We start from the raw sequence: 18,481 nt of genomic DNA on the forward strand, positions 1-18,481 counted from the left end.
AGCGAAATCATCTGACATAAAGGCGAATACACGTATAACTATACGTGTTTAACGGAGCGGTGGTTACCTCTGCATTGTGGGTGTTTGTGCTTCAATAAATTTCCAATTTTTTCAGATAACCTCCCCCGTTACAGCGTATACTCTGAACTCAAGATGACTAGCTGAGAAACATGAGTAAGAATTCGTTTCATTGATAACAGGTTAGAAATTACTGTTTAAATAAATTAATAATTTATTTAGATTATTAATTTATTAATAATTTAATAATAATAAATATTAGAATAAATATAATATAATATGCTATAATATATAATATAGTGTGTTAAAAAAGTAAGGTGACTTTGTATTTTTAAGAAAAAATATTTATTTATTTATCAATATTTATGTTGTCCCCTTCAAAGTAATCCCTCTCAGATACAATACACTTATGCCAACGGTATTTCCAATCCTCAAAGCACTTCTCATAAGCACTTTTCGATATAGCCTTGAGCTCTTCCAGCGATGCAGTCTTTATCTCTTCAATCGTTGCAAATCTCCGTCCTTTCATAGGTCTCTTTAGTTTTGGGAACAAGAAAAAGTCACATGGGCCAAATCCGGTGAATATGGTGGCTGCGGCATGATTGTGGTGTTGTTTTTGGCCAAAAAATCTCTCACAAGCAAAGATGAGTGAGCAGGGGCATTATCGTGATGCAAAAGCCATGAATTGTTTTTCCACAATTCTGGGCGTTTTCTTCGTATTGCTTCTCGCAAACGGCGCATAACTTCAAGATAATACTGTTTATTGACCGTACGTCCATATGATAAGAACTCCTGATGCACCACGCCATGGTAATCGAAGAAAACAGTGAGCAAAACTTTGACATTTGATCGAACTTGGTGTGATTTTTTCGGTCTTGGCTCTTCTGGGCTCTTCCATTGGGACGATTGGACTTTGGTTTCGATATCATAACCATATACCCATGATTCGTCACCAGTTATGACCCTTTTGAGTAAATCTGGGTCGTCGTTGACGTCATTCAACAGTTCTTGAGCGATGCTCATGCGACGGTTCTTTTGATCAAAATTTAGCAATTTCGGAACAAACTTCGCTGACATACGTCTCATCCCCAAAACGTTAGAAAAAATTTCATGGCACGAGCCAAGCGATATACCAACATCCTCAGCAACTTCTCTGATAGTGAGTCGACGATTTTCCAGAACAATTTTCTTCACTGCTTGAACGTTTTCATCAGTTGTTGACGTGCTTGGGCGTCCAGAGCGAGGCTCGTCATTGGCATCTTCCCGGCCGTCTTGGAAGAGTTTGTACCACTTGTAAACATTTTTTTACTCAGAACAGTTTCACCGTATGCCACCGTCAATATTTCAAGTATTTCGGAGCACTTTATTTTATTTTTTACACAAAATTTGATGCAAATCCTTTGATCCATATTTTTCGATAGCAAGAAATTGCCGAGCACGCAAAACACTTATAACCTTTACGCCTCTCACAACCAAACAAAAAATGCTATACACTTGAAACTTGGTACAGATGTTTGGGAAGAGTGTACCAACATAACAAAATACAAAAATCGATAATCGAAAGTACGTTGCCCGTGAAATTTGAAAAGTTACCTTACTTTTTGAACACACCTCGTATAGCGTATCGATTTCAGAATCATGGAGCCTTTCGGCCGCTTTAGCTGTTTGGGCAAGGAAAAAATCTCTATTGTGAAAGTCAAATCCGAAATTGCCAGGCAACATATCTTCTTCAAAACATTGCAACACATTATCTATGATGTTTTTAACTTGTTGTTCTTGTAGACCAAAAATCGCAGAGATACATCCGTTTGAGTTACCAGTCCTCATTTTGAATAAGAATATAACTAAGGCTTGCAATATGTTTCGATTATGGGATGTTCTCATTGACTTCATCATACTTTCAAGTTCCTTAATATTGTGCAAAGTATAGCCTGTTAGAGCTTTTATACGCTCTTCTGTGATTACATACGTACCAATTTGGTCGTGAAGCCTTGAGTCTGCTTTGTTTGTCTGATAATTTATTCATAAAGTTAGAGAGCTCTGTTTCTGCAATTTCACAATCTTTGGAGTAGATCTGTATTTTTTCGACCTCGTCATCATAAAATCTTCTGCTTAACAAATGAAGACTACAATATTTATTTTTTTGTGGGATAAAAATTTTTCGAGCAATAAAAACTACATTCGAGCTTCAAATGGCACATTTTGAATATTTTCTATACATTTATATATGAAGCAGTACCGATGACTAATGACGACTCTTGAAAATGGGATAAGTACGTATTTAACTTCGGGTTTACTGGCTGGAACAAAAACTGGTGTATCATTAGAGCTTTGGCTAGAGCTTTCCCTCGATTTCTGAATAGAACTTTGGCTATCAGTTTCAAATCATCATTCAAATAACCTCGATTAGAACTCGCTGCTACTTCTGGTGAGCTATCATTTGATAAAGTGAGGTTACCAATGTACTCTTGCATTTCACTAGGATTTGAAATCGCATCACTTATATCCACATTTATTAGTGACTGGATCTAGTATCTGTTCTTGAACAAATACTGCAACAGTTTTTCCTTGCTTTCTTCTGTGATTTCTAAGAACACAACGACACTTTGAACAAATAACTTCATCTTTCTGAACGAAGAAACTATATTTTTTATTAAAATATTCAGCTTCTTTTCGACTGGTAATATACAAAGCCGCTCCATTCATTTTGCGAAATAACTTATCACATTTAGCGCATTTAGCATTATTTGTTTTTAAGCATTGTTTTTTCATCGACGGCTCTTCTGTGTCGTCCATTGTAATAGTCTATCCTGTTTGAGAAATAAGTGATATTAATTTAATCAAATGATAATAAATCCACTGATATAAGACATAATTATAAAGACTGTGAATGTATTGATTACAAACAGAAGATATGTACTAATTGTTCTTAAAAATAATAGGGAACTTGAATGAATGAGAAAAAAGCAAACTGACTGCACATATGGATACAATATGTACGGTCGACCACAAACTAACATTTATTGCAATTGACAAGGAACTATTTTATTACTGTACATTTGAGATGAGGCCATTAATGAGTTCGATTTAACAAAAACATTACGTTTTCGTGTCATAAGCACATCACACTTAAGTAAGAGTGTTCGTGTACCAGTCGTCAATGATAAGTCTTAACTGTTATCGACATTAAAACCACCTAAACGAAAACACTACATCATCGATGTTAAACATGAGATTTGTCGTCCAACAAGAATGATCGTTACGAAATATTGTATATCACTCGTCATATTGCATAACACACCGGTTTAGACATATACCTATATAAGGCATTTTCATATATAGTCTTTGTAATTGTTCTTTGTTCTAAAACAGATTGTTATTGAAAAAAATTAAGCATAAAAAAGTGATAATTTTCTTTGTTTCAATAATTAATTCAATTAATTTTTTAAACCAACCGGATTGTTTTTAATTTTAAAATTATCAGTGGAAAAGCCAAGTTCTGTATTTAAAACAAATCAATGTTTAAATCTATTTTTTAAATCTACACAATGTAATAATTATATATCAATTGATTTTTGGGTATTAAAATAAGTTTTGTGTTTATTGTTAGTATATTATAAACATGAAATGAAGGTTTACACAAAAATGAAGAAAACAATTCGTTTTTATTAAGTGAGTTAGGAAATTGAATGATTCTTATTTTCATATTGTTATATTATTTATGAGTGGGAAAGCCAATTTTTATAAATAACAGAAATCTTTGTTTAAATCTGAATAAGCTGATAGCAAGAACAAGATAATATTTTTCATTTTAGAGAATGCAAAAGCGGTGAAGCATTTTTTCAAAAAATGAGAAAGATGGGAATCAAGAGCCCAAAAAATAATATTTAATTTTTAAATACATTTCTACAAGCTATTTATTTTTCAATTAGTCTCAATGTTTTCAAGCTTCTTTACAAAGAACAAAACGAGATGTTGATCTGAAATATTTCAGTAAAACTTAATTTTGAAATCTGTCAAAAACCTTTTCATTTATAATTCAATTAATCCACTTCAGTTTCAATGGAAAATGTAACTGCCAAATAGTTTATGTATCTTTAAAAAATCTTTGCTCATAGTGATTTGGGACTCATAGCTAATCTACTTTGACAGAGATTATTATTATTTTATCATATAAAGTGATATATGATAAAGCACAAAAATAATATTTGTAACTTATGAAACATATTTTCAAGAATGGTTTTTCACTCAATAATGTGATGCAAACATAATTTTTCTTATTTATTCAAATTATTTCTCGAACAATGTATACTCTTAAAATTAAAACTCAAAAACATGCAAGTTCCCTATTGTTCACTATTAATTACTTTAGTACTGATTGCAGGGTATAAACAAGTTGAGAATTTATTAGAAGTACTGATCAAAACGAGTATCTTAAGCCGCCTAGCTCTGAGTTGTAATCAAGAGATTTTAGAATTTACTGTCGCAGAAAACTATATAGAGTAATCAGAGATGATTATATGTAAGGTTAAATTATGTCTGTCTGTCTGTCTATAACTGTACTTACTTTATTGACACCACTGCGGCTCTCGAAGAGTCCGGGAGCTTAGGGTCTCTGCACAACGATTCTGACACATTGAAGAAGACATGGATTCCGACATATGACAAGTGTAGAGATGGTTGATTATTGGCTAAAAAACCCTAGGAATGTTAAAAACATTATAACATAATTGCAGTAACATAAAAAACTCAAAATTATTTTCACAGATGGAAGTCGTCAGATAGTATAAATGACATGAGTTATGACAAGATTTATGTCATGTTATTAAAAGACTGCGTGTACAAAAAAGTGTTAAATGTTTTTTATATCATATTCAGTGTAATTAATTATTACAATAATGCCTACTTTAACATTTTAAGTATATTAAAGCTAAAAATATTTTTTTTACATGTCAGAATTCGTGTCATTTTCAATGTGTCAGAATCATTATGGAAATTCACTTCCTATACGGTCAAGGTTAACCTATAAAGACATCATGTAGTGCTATACTTAGAAATAGTAAAAAAATATTTTCCGCATTCATCAATACATATTTCTAGTCCACATGGTACAACTATTAGACTCAAGACTATATTGTTTCGTTTAGTGGCACTAGTGTATCTATCAACATTTGTATAATGTATGTTTTTTTTCACTTTTACCTAATTTTTAATTATAGATACGTAAATACTGACGATACGATGCATCCTATTCTAGAAAGAATATATGCATGGATGCATATGGAAGAATATATGAAAAACATACGTGTAGCACGAGGTAAGAGTGTTTTTCAGAAGCAATAAGAGAAACGACGAGATGAAATTGGTTTTTTCGTAGTTCTACAGTAGTGCGGTTTTGCGTCATTGGATTCTTTCGATGGTCGTAATAGATCTACAAATGGAGTTAGACATGTTTTCAATGTCTTTTAGCGAAAAGCCGCTGATAAACGACTGAAAACGTGATTTATACCCGGTTTTCGTCCGTTAGCTGTTCACGAAACTCAGTAACGGTAAAACAAATATCGCCATCGTATTGTGAGGGAAAAATTACAAAAGAATATATGTAAGGATCGATAAAGTCTTTGATAATTAGCTTTAAAAATATGAGTCATGAGAGGCGGGAGACCATTTTGTCATGCCTGGCGTAGCCGCCATTGTTATTCTTTTGTTTGCCGCAGAGTAGAAAATAGTAGAGAGATCATACAATACATGTTTTTTATGTATTTTTTCCCGTAGAATATGATGGTGACATTAGTTTTACCAAAGCTGCCGTTGGTAGAGCGCCAAAGGCCAAAAATCACTACAAAACGGAGTTTTTTGCATTTTTGAAGGTGGCGCCCCACTGGAACCGACTTCAAACCAATTCAAGGAGATTTCTTACATAATTTTGAATATTTTTTGAAAATTTTGTATCTGCACCTTAATATGGCTGAATTTTAGAGGAGTTTAAAGTTAAAAATTTTTTTTTTAGGTTAGGTCCCATAAGTCTGTAGTCTTGGAAAACATCACAGTGAAACTTCATTTTCCAGAAATATGAATTCCGGAGACCCGGTGCCGATATCATTTTGAGATCCGAAGAAAAAAAAGAAAATATGAAAAAAACCGTTTCTTGTATATACATATATTTAAGCAGGCTCTAGGAAGGTCCGGTTGGCGGCAAACCTAATCTTTTTCGATGTAGACTGCTACTGAAAACTTAGTTTCAAGATTCATTTCGGTTGTCTTTTTCACTATTTTAATAGAGGATATCCTTTAAGTAGTGCTTTTTTGGAATTACTTCTACAAGCGATAAACTATTGCGATATGTAAAATTTTGTCATTATTTTGTTGTAAATATTGCACTATCATATCAACTATCTTCATTAGTTAATAACTTTTGACTATACTTTTTGCGATAAGTGTAAATTATACTTAAATAATCCATATTTAATTCTGTAAATTTTACATGCTTGAGATTTCGGTAGTGCTGTCTATTCTATTGTAAACAAGAGAAAATGATTTTGCACATTTGCCTAAACAGCTCGAAGAGGGCTGTCCTGCGAAAATAGACGAGAAAATCTGTGTATAAATACGCTAATTTTTGCACAGGCTAGGATTCTCTCCTAACCTTGCAAAGTGAGTACTCGAGATTGAATAAACTTGGCTTATACCTAAGTTCTTTCTCTAAAGTGATTAACTGAGCAATTCTTTCCTTTCCTATTGTAATTTACGCTCGACTCATAGAACATTTCGCGCTTTAAAAAACTCTGACTGAATTACATCCTTTTTTCAAGAGAGACTCAATCTCTGCTTATGGGACATTTCGTACCATAAGAAACTGGGGTCTATCTTTCCTTAAGCCCAATTCAAACAATCATAGATATTTCATTTATACTTTTACTTCAAACTCAATATTCAAAAATATTATCAAAATTAAAATGAATTCTTACTCGTTAACGTATATAATAGGTAATAAATAATAAGTGATATTAACATCACAACGAGAAACAATCTCACTCATTATAATAGATATACATATTACGTTTTACAATGACTCTTCTATTGAATCTTGATATTTCAGTTATAAAAAATCGTAACAAATAATTTAGATTTTAATAAGAAAAGCTTACAAATGTAAGTTGTGAATACTAAAGTCATCTGTTATATTTACTATTCATAGCTTCATAACCCTTTATTCATTAATATTTAATGTCTAACTTTTCTTATTCCTAGTTTATATCAATTGAAATTGTTATAGTCTATTTTAATTAACCAATATAATTTTCAGATTACCAGAAGATTTCGCATTTCTAGTTCATCATGAGTGCGCATGGGGCTGTCATGGTGCATTTATACCATCTCGATATAACAGCTCACGCGCTAAATGTATTAAATGTGCAGTTTGTGGGCTTTTTTTCTCTCCCAATAAATTTATATTTCATTCACATCGAACTGGATCAAATGATAAATATATTCAACCAGATGCAGCAAACTTTAACTCTTGGCGACGGCATTTGAAATTATCTGCAAATCCACCTGACGAAATTATTCATGCTTGGGAAGATGTTAAAGCAATGTTCAATGGTGGAACTCGTAAAAGGATATTATCTAACGTGAATAATGTAAGCATTTCAGACTCAGAACGTAAACGTTCTCGATTCATATCGGGATCACATGTTCCTTCATCAACAATAATTCAACAATCAATATCAAATTCAATAAATGAGACATCAATACTCCAACAACAACTTCCGGGATATACAAGTCTGATATCACCATTATCTAGCATTGATTATAAATGGCATCAACAACCAGAATTACCTTTTAGTGCCTTAAAAGAATCAAATGCGTCGATTATACCATATATACCGTGGTTAACAAAAGGGAATCCTTTTCTATTTCCTGGTAAGTGCGCTAATAATCTCATAATATATATTTTTTATTTTTTTTACACACACATGCATCTACAGACATTTATACATATAGTCACAAAAAGAGCTCCAAAAATATTCCCTTCCCCTTCCTTATAAAAATGACCCCCTCTTAACCCTTCCACTTCTTGTTTATTATTTTAGTATCGTTTATTCATTAAAATCACCTAAATTTATGTTATTTTGACCATGTTTTTGAGAACAATATGAAATATCCGTCTTTTCAACTTTGCCCCTTCTAATCCATTTAATTTAAAAAGGCTACTTCTCTCATGATAATCCCTTTCTATTTCTCATTTTGATATGTTATGTTTAGGTTGCTTATAATTGTTGGAATCGGTGGTCATATTATAATTAAAATCTGTAGGAGTACCTAGCTACAGAAGATCATGTTGTTTTTAAACTAATTTGAAATTGCGTATCAATACGAAATTTTTAATTAGAGAACTTAGTTTCTATGATATTCTTTTTGAACTTTATAAAATAATTATAAAATTTATAAGTTCGTATAAGTCTAGAAATAAACTTGTACATCATACCGTAAAATTAAGATTGAAAAAATTAATATCTAAATTTATTTGTTCAATTATTTATTTACTTGATGACCGATATAGTACTCATATTATTAGATATTTACTCTAAAAAGCAACAATTATTTTCTCAAGTTATGCATAAAAAATTAATTTGAGTATTAACGTTTAAAACCTTTAAAATTTTAGTGTTTGGTTGTTTTGGTAGCATGTTAGTTATGAATCATTAGATGGATTTAGTACAAGAATGGTTAATATAATATATAAATATACCAAAATAAATATGTGACCATTATTGTTTTGATGTATTTTAATAAATAATTAATTATTTTAATAACCCTTATAATAAATATTAACTAACAAAGTCATTACTTATCCAATGATTCAACTAAATCACAATATCCAACGATAATCATCATTGAAGTTTTATGTTAAAACTTCAATACGAACGAAGTGAAAGCATTTATATAAAACTAACAATAAGATCAATAAGCATTTATAAATTGAACTTTTCAAAATTAAAAATAGCTATAATAATGAATACCTTGTGATAGTATATAGTTCACGAATAATAAAATCTATAATGTTTCAATTAATATAATTGAAAAGTTGAAATAAATTGAATGTGCGTTGAAATATATTATATGTCAATATAAAATTTGGTATGATTTTTATTATCCTGAATACATTATCGAAGAGAAACAGGAAGCTAAGATACTTCCAACGCATCTTCTCCAAAAAAAGCATCGTTCTTCACTCCTCATTTTCGTAGATAGGACGTCCTGTATACTTTTAAGTCAAGCGCTGATTCACAGTCTGAAGGTGCTGGTACGCTCGTTAACATAAAGCTGATGGAATTATCCCAGGATAGTAGTGAACTCTGGTACATATTGTTTCCAAATTTCATGTATGTTTTAAATACCTACCACTATGATTTTAAGAGTACGGTTAACTCTTTCTGTGGGATACATTTGAGGTTTACATGTTAGCGTATATAATCTCTTCATACTCTTGTTCGAGAGGTACTTTTCAGTTATCTGATTTTTAAATGCTACTCTATGATCCAACAAGAGGAATTCAGAAGTATCTAAATGCATCACAACAGACTGATGTAATTCTTTGGCGATGGTCCTACTCGTAAACAGACTAATAAATAGTAAGAAATATTCTTGATCTTTTGGAATTTTTGAAAAGAAACCTGTATCTTCAGCTACTATTTTTTTCATGTCACAGTATCCTAATCAATAGTATGACTACGTTTGTATGGCGAACGTTTTCTTATAGCTTAAGTGACATGCCATCTTCGCATCGTGATTTGTGAAAAGCAAGGCCTTCCTATCTCGATTGAGTACCTCTAGTTTCCAAACCCCGCCATTGTTGATTAGATTCTCGAACTGCTCATTCCAAACATAGTAATACGAGTTCCCGACGCGCTTCCAATTGTGAAACTCTTGTCAAATTTTAATGATCTCTCGGCACTTCTCGTCATACTAAGGGTCTTCGGATTCATTCACCTTACTAAGGCATTGATTTGCAACTCGATTGGCTCAACTATTCGCTACAATCCGTTAGTCGTTACGTTGTCGTTTCCTTTCTCGTATTCGATATGGAAATTATGGCCTTGTATGCAAAGTTATTCGGTGCGATTTTTGAAATTGCACATCTATTTTAAACTAATATGATTAACACCCTTGAACACAACCTTAGTTACAACCTTGATCTTTACGATTTTACATACAGCTGTAACTTACATATAGCCCAAACAACGACTAAACTTTCGCGCTTTGTCGCCCATTAATTAATTTTGTTCCACTGTGTTGAGCTATCTGCTAGTGTACTTGATATGTGTGTCTTGTCGCTCATGTTCTGATGTCATATCACTCCGATTTATGTGGCACTCGCGTTAATCTTTGTAACGAGAGCCCTTCGGGCTCTGGCTTCAGATATCTGAATTGAAGAGGTGAAAAAGGTGATTTGTTGGTGTATTTAAAGTTTTATAACATCATGAAATTTTTTCTATAAACCAAGAGAATTACCATTAAGAATAACTTTCTCCTTTCAAGTTCAATTTTCAGAGCTGAAATTTTTTCATAGAGATATAATTGCTTAAATTCAAGTTTTTTAGTAGTTTAGAAACAGTAAATTTCCCGTATACGCATGGTATTATGCGAAAATGGCAAGAGTCATGGGTTCAGGCCAAATTAACGTAACGTTATTTATTTTTTTTATACTTTTTTTATTTTTTAGCCTATTTTCGACTTTCTATGTGTTTTCTGAATTTACAATATCTACTATATTACATGTATATATGTATCAGTTAGCATTTGGAATTTGGAAATTCATTGCTTAGTTGATTAGCTATAAATTATTTCGTTAAATTCATATTTTTAAAAGATAATAATTACTTTTTAATTAAAAGAGCATCGATAACAATCTAATTTTTTGAATTTTATTACTTTGAAGAATGTCTATTGTAGATATCTCGGTGTTTTTTTATGTTCGACAAAAAAATTTCTATATGGATACTTAGCAAGATTATTTTGATAAATGAGTAATGAATTAATCTTTCATACGTAAAATATATTTATTTATAATAGCAACAAATATCTCCAATTTAGCGTTAATTCCATTGTAATGCGGTACATTACAAGGCTTACGCGCTTACGCGCACCCTAATTTGAACACTAATTATTTTTCATATAGTCAACCTAAACTGGAGAAAACGAAATAACAAGACCACGATTCGACGGATAATCGAAAAATGGAGCGCATTATGAGAAAAAGAGAGCGCACGCACACACACTCACGATCACGTGTTGCCGACTGGAGAGAAACCGCGGAAAACTTGACTGGGAAATTCAGCGGAAATGCATGTTGATGATATATACAGGCCTGTTACACCAAGACACTTACACTGACACTTGGAGAACGCTGGCACACCTGGGGCGAACAGAAAATCGTCGATAAAGCGGCAGCCGGCAATCAGCTGTGTGACGCAGCTGCGCATCATCGGCGACATCCTGAACGCCGAAAAGGGAGCGCTCCAGGAGGCGCTCCAAAGACCGGTACCGAGAGACAAGGCGCACGCGGGAGAGAGCGGGCGGCCATTTTGAAGCGCCGAGTTAGCCTAAACACGAGCGAGCAAGATAGACTAAGTGAGAGCGAGCGAGACAGACTAAGCTGGAGCGAGCGAGACAAACTAAGCGAGAGCAAGCGAGACAGACTAAGCGAGAGCGAACGAGACAGACTAAGCGAGAGCGAGCGAGACAGAACATATGAAGCGAGCGAGACAGACCATATGAAGCGAGCGAACTAATAAGTATTATAGATTTAAATGTAAATGCGATGATGAGGGCGCTACGAGCATAAAACCGACATTAATTATTTTATCACTTGCAAATAATTTAACGATGTAACTTAGATATGAAACATTAAAATATATAATTAGAAATATTTGTATGCGACCGCTACAATCCCTTACATATAATAATAAACGACAAACAATCTGACGAATTAAATTGACAAATTTATTGACGAAATTCGAACCTCTGACGAAACTCGCTGGTGATGTCACGACCAATAAGCGAATTAGAATAAAATTTAATTTCCGTCCGCATCGAAAAATAGATAAGAATAGGAGTAGATGTTTCTCATCAATCAATGCTAGCAGATTTAGTGGGGATAAGAGAGGGTAAATAGCGACGAAAGTAGGAGATAAAATGAGGGCGCTGTACCTTTCTAATTTACATATTGACCAATGATGAAATATTCGGAGGGCGCTACCGATAACTGAATTAGCATATCGGCCAATAATAGGATTTCTTCTCGAAAATAGGAGAGCAAAAGTGATCTTTGACCGTGAAAAGCCGTTTCTCGTCCATTTTGCCGCTACTCTTCAAACCAGAAGAAAGTACGAGGGTGGTCCGATAAGTACTTAGCCTCACCACCCGATGGCGCCAATCTCACAAAAGAAATATTCTATCACGTAGTACAACCTTCTCGATGGTTACTGTTAAAATTTCAGCCGGATCGGAGTAGTAGTTTATTTTTGAAAGCGTGTGAAAGCAAGTGTGTCCGTTGATTTTTGAAAAATGGAAAAAGAGCAGTATCGGTCGGTGATTCGATTCTTGTTTTTGGAAGGGAAATCGTGCAGCGAAATCAAAAAGCGCTTGGATGCTGTATACGGTGACTCGTCTCCTTCGATGGCGACCGTCAAAAATTGGTTTAACGAGTTTCAACGTGGTCGCATGTCGATTTTTGAAGAGCCACGTCCAGGTGCTCCGAAAACGGCTACCACGGAGGATAATGTGACAAAAATTCACGATCTCGTATTGGCAGATCGACGATTGAAAGTGCGCGAGATAGCTAAGATCGTAAGCATCTCAAAAGACCGCGTGGGTCATGTCCTGCATGAAATTTTGGGCATGAGAAAGCTATCGGCGCGATGGGTGCCGCGTTTACTCACTCCGGACAACAAGCGCAACCGTGAGACAACTTCAGAGCAATGTCTGACGCTGTTTAAGCGCAATACCAAGGAGTTTCTGCGTCATTTCGTGACAGTCGACGAAACATGGATCCACTGATATACACCAGAGACCAAGGAACAGTCGAAACAGTGGACTTTACCCAGCGAAAGTGCTCCGAAGAAGGCGAAGACTGCCCCATCGGCCGGAGAGGTGATGGCCACCGTTTTCTGGGATTCACAAGGTGTGATCTATATCGACGACCTGGAGAGGGGCAAAACGGTCACAGGGCTGTACTATGCCAAATTATTGGGCCGATTCGACATCGAATTGCAGAAAAAACGGCCCCATTTGGCGAAGAAAAAAATGCTCTTCCACTATGACAACGCACCGACTCACACCTCCGCCGTCACCATAGCCAAATTGATCGAATTATGCTACGAACTGCTGCCCCATCCACCGTATTCTCCAGATTTAGCCCCGTGCGACTTCTTTTTGTTTCCAAACTTGAAAAAGTCACTCGCCGGGCAGAAATTTGAGTCGAATGAGGAGGTAATTGCTGCCACGGAAGCCTACTTTTCAGACCTCGAGGAAACGTATTTTTTAGACGGGTTAAAGAAGTTGGAGCATCGCTGGGCCAAGTGTATCGAACTAAAAGGAGACTATGTTGAAAAATAAAACGCCACTTTTCCAAAGTTTTCTTTTGTAGGCTAAGTACTTATCGGACCACTCTCGTAATTGTGCTAGTTTCTTGCTGTAGTAATTTCGCCCGTCGAGTCATCAGCAGAAATTCGTAAGTAGGCAAAGTGCCACTCTCTAGAAGTAATTGTTGAGTGCGGGCGTGAGTTTTCTCGGGCTAATAGATCGTCGCGACGCGTGGATCCGTCGACGCCGGTATTTTAGTGCTTCAGTTAATTTGCGCTGACTATTCCACCATTTCTTTGAATTGTCGTGAGTATTAGGCTTAAGGGAAAAGTACTTTAGTGTTTCGGTTTCGTCACGCTGACCATTTCGTTATTTCTTTGAATTGAGCGTAAATGATAAAATGAAACGGAAAGAAATTTTAGTGCTTCAGTTAAGTCGCGCTGACCTTTCGCCATTTTTTCAAATTTGTCGTGAGTGCTAGGGAAAAGTAACAGGATTTAGATAATGGACTAGGGAAGCATGGTTTCCAATTCAGGCATCGGAAGTGTAGACCGTCTCAGATTTAATCCGTCGGAACGTTTAGATCAGTATCACCGCGTATTGAGTTGTGTCGAGTTGCGCTGACCATCCGCTAATTAGACTGCCTTTGTGCACATATTTTGGAATAAATGAAAATTAAGAGTGACCAATTTTCATAATTTTGCACCTTCTTACCCTCCCTTCCCTGCCTGCTGATATTATTTTCATCCGCGGATGGTTAATAACGGGAAGTACTTGTTCGCCATTTTCGGGTCCGACATTAGGTAACATACGCGCGAATTCGAACGAATTTCCGACCCGAGGTAAAGAGTCACAACCTGAGCTGTCAGCATTTTACGGACACGAGAGGATGGAAGGAACCAAATTGTTGGACACTAATGGCTTGAATCCAAGGAAATCGCGGGTCAACGTACACCCACCCACTCTATGCAGTCGCACCGTGGGCGAAAATAAATACGTCGCGATATTCTGGTCCTATCCCCTACGATCGTCCTAATCAGGTACGGAGGTCTGGCGCCCTAATAAGTAATCGGGGAAAAAGGGCCAATCAGGCCTTGTGACGGAAGCGCTTCGAGTGTACGGCTGAGACCCCCCGAAATTCCCCGCCACACCATATCAATGGACAATCAAGAAATTTGTTTAGTTATTGTTCAGCAATTATTTTACTACACCTTCTACAGGATATTTTTAATATTTTTTCAGCTTTATAGTATAAATAATTAAATAATACCCCAGATAATGTATTGAGAGGTTGAAATTTCTTTTACGTTGGATATTAGACGAAAATGATAGTTTAGTTTAGAAACAAGACCTAACGCTAACAGTGTGCTCCAACCAAAGTCTATGTATGTAAAAAAAGGGACTGTTGATTGTTAAGGCGCTTGTCTAGATTCAAGACTTGTCTGAAAAGAATTTGTAAAATTTTAATGTGCATCTTGTTTCTTAATTTCAACTGATTTTTTTACTATTGTTTCTCAATAGTAATTCTGTACAAATTTCATTTTTATATTTTTGATTGATGCTTATCGTAACACTGATTTTTCGATTATTAATAAACTAAGCCATAAAACTCTACGATTAGTAGTTTAAATATAAATTAGGAAAAACTGCTATTACTTAGATATATTTTTTTGTTTTTAAATTAATAATATTCAAAATTAGTTAGAAAAAAATATACACCATCTTATTTCTTAGATTACACAGGACCACAAATGGGAACCGGAAAAAGTCCTTCGGCAAAATTGATACCCTATATGTATTTCGACGCGCTTATTCCAAATCCGAGGTCCACATAACCCCAGCACGTCGTGTTCAAGGACATTTGAAGGTCAAACGCATTTACTACGGGAAAACATAAAATCTGACCACGGATTCGGAAAGAGCGGGAAATTTTACGTCCAAATATGTATTTTCTATTTTTTCCAACATGACCCTCCAAGGTCATCTGAGGGTCAAATGACTCACCGATAGATCAAATTCGTATTTCCCACATACATCATCACAACTAAAGACATGCGTACAAATGAGTCAGGTATCTTTAGGTTTCTCGATGCGCTGAATCCAAATCCGAGGTCCACATAACCCCAGCACGTCGTGTTCAAGGACATTTGAAGGTCAAACGCATTTACTACGGAAAAACATAAAATCTGACCACGGATTCGGAAAGAGCGGGAAATTTTACGTCCAAATATGTATTTTCTATTTTTTCCAACATGACCCTCCAAGGTCATCTGAGGGTCAAATGACTCACCGATCGATAAAATTCATGTATTCCATATACATCATTACACTACAGATTTTTAACTATAATTTGGTCACGTATCTTTAGGTATTTCGACGCGCTAAATCAAAATCTGAGGATCCTCGGTCTCAAATTCAAATATGAGTTACGGTGAGAACTTAGTTCATGGTTGTGTTAGCTCTCTTTATGGTTTTCTCGCGCGGATATTGCCAATCGATTCCAGCAATTAAAATTCACCTAGCTTGATATATAGACTTGATTTCAGATAGTGATGTCGATCAAAAAGATTTACGAATGACGCGTTCTTTTATTAGCAAACGATCTGCGGAGCGCTTTTCTTTTGTGTGGAGTAGTAGTGTCTCTTTTAAGAGACCAACAATAGTCTGACATCATGTTCACATCCCAATAGCCTTGATATCTTCTTTCGATGTCTTTGAAGTCTTGGTGGAATCTCTCTCCTTGCTCCTCGCTAAAGTCTCCTAAATTTTCAGGAAAGTAATCAAGATGAGAATGAAGAAAATGAATTTTCAAATTCATCAAGCAACCCATTATTTTGTAATTACCCAACATCTCATTTACTATATCTTCGTAATCGTCGTCTTTATTATTTCCTAAAAATTTATGCTGAACTTCTCTAAAGCTTTGCCACGCGTTGCGTTCCTTTATCGTCATTCTTCTTTCAAATTCTTCATCTCGTAATAGTTCTCTTATTTGTAGACCATCAAAGACTCCTTCGTTGATCTTTGCTTCCGAAAGTTTTGGAAATTTCTCGAAGAGATACATAAAAGCGTTGCTTTCGTCTTGTGAATTTTTCATTGCTTTAATGAACTGTTTGACCAAACCAAGCTTAATATGCAAGGGTGGGAGGATGACTTTATTTGCAGGTATAAGACTTTCGTGTAAAACATTTTTATTACCTGGGGTCAAATTTTGTCGAAGTGGCCATTCTTTTCTCACATAGTGTTGATCTCGGGCACGGCTATCCCATTCACAAATGAAACATGGATATTTCGTGAAGCCACTTTGTTGACCCAACAAAATTGTTGTTATTTTCAAATCTCCAACCAACTGCCACCCGTGAGTATCATAATGCAATTTCTGTAGCAGTAAATCGAGATTACTATATTCCTCTTTCAAGACAATGGAATGACCAATTGGTATAGGGGCGTATATGTTACCGTTATGGAGTAAAACTGCTTTCAAGCTTCTCGTAGAAGAATCAATAAACAGACGCCAATCAATAGCTTCATACTCTACGTTTCCAAATTCATTTATCAGTCCTGCAACGTCGTTGCAATAAACTAAATCGCATTCTTTCGAAAAAAATTTTCTAAATTGTTGATCACGATTTCGGTAAAATGTGATGGAAGTACCAGGAGCCAGAAAATTTTTTTCTTTCAATCTAGATGCTTTGCCCGATCATCCCTGTGCATAGATGAAGAAAATAATAAATTTGACCCCTACATGACCTTATGCGGGGGGGGGGGGATAACCGTACCCCACACATAATACCTTATCTAAACGTAGAATTTCTCGCTCTTTCCGAATCCAGGATCAAAATTATAGGTTCCTATTCAAAAAATGACTGACTTTTAAATGACCTTAAAAATATATCTTAAGGCCAAATCCGATTTCTGGGAAAGGTGTCCCTCATTGTCCCAAACAACTTTTGTCTGAACAATTTTTTTGTAGAACGCTAACCCTAGAAAATTTTGGGGTGGTTCCTTTAAAATGGGACACCCTGTATAGTTGAAGTAATGTCAAATATGGAAAAATTAATAATTTTACCCTCAGGGTGATTATCGAATTCGCACTTTGAAAAAAAAATTAATTGTGTTAAATTTCTTTATATAAAGTTTTTAATTTTTTTATAATAATTCCATTTTCTTATCGTAATTTTAACGTAGTATTCAAATCTGTAATCAGAAATTTGGTTATGATCATCGATTAGTAAGAAAAATTCTTTCATAGCAAAGTATATAGCGATTTATGTTGCTCTAAGGTGCGAATAAAATGGATGCAGCTTTTTCTAACAAATGAAATACATATTTTTATAGGTTTTCAAATGATAAATTTAAATCTGTCGTCACAAATTTGATTTGACATTTCAATTAGCCTTAAAAACCCATCGAAAGTCTAACAAATAGCAATTTCCTTATTTTTTACTGCTTTTTGCATGTAACGCTATAGCTGCCGACATTTATTTATTAGTTAGATACATATGTTTTATTCCTATTAGCGACAAATGCAAATGAATCGTCAAAAATGTTTTTTAGCTTTTATTCTATTCTGAAAATCATTTATGGTAAAAGTCGAACAACAACTTTCTACTGCATAATAAATACATTTTTAATTGATTTTCACATTTCACGCTATGCCGGTAGATTTTTTTTATTATGAATCAGTTCATTACTTTTGTATTTAAAATATTAATCTAAAAATAAAATAATTCCGGTCCAGTTTGAAATTACTGTGTATAATTGAATTAATAGCAATTTCTATTCTGTTTTATAATGTATTAGATATAACGTCTTATATTATATTCAAATTGTGATAAAGAAATCTGAATATTTTAATGAAACACTAGTGATCCAC

At 34.6% G+C, this 18,481-nt stretch overlaps 1 protein-coding gene across 1 annotated transcript in view; it reads left to right on the top strand.

Moving 5' to 3' along the window:
* The window catches only part of LOC131671335 (SKI family transcriptional corepressor 1 homolog-B), a 606,894-nt gene that overhangs the window by 170,461 nt on the left and 417,952 nt on the right, over positions 1–18,481 (top strand). Inside the window, exon 3 of the mRNA XM_058947696.1 lies at positions 7,325–7,941. Within this exon, the coding sequence (XP_058803679.1) occupies positions 7,325–7,941 (617 nt within the window). The remainder of the gene's footprint in view (positions 1–7,324; positions 7,942–18,481) is intronic.

This window comes from Phymastichus coffea, unplaced genomic scaffold (assembly GCF_024137745.1).
Source record: "Phymastichus coffea isolate CEN01 unplaced genomic scaffold, Cenicafe_Pcof_1.1 PCOF00009, whole genome shotgun sequence".
NCBI lineage: Eukaryota > Metazoa > Arthropoda > Insecta > Hymenoptera > Eulophidae > Phymastichus > Phymastichus coffea.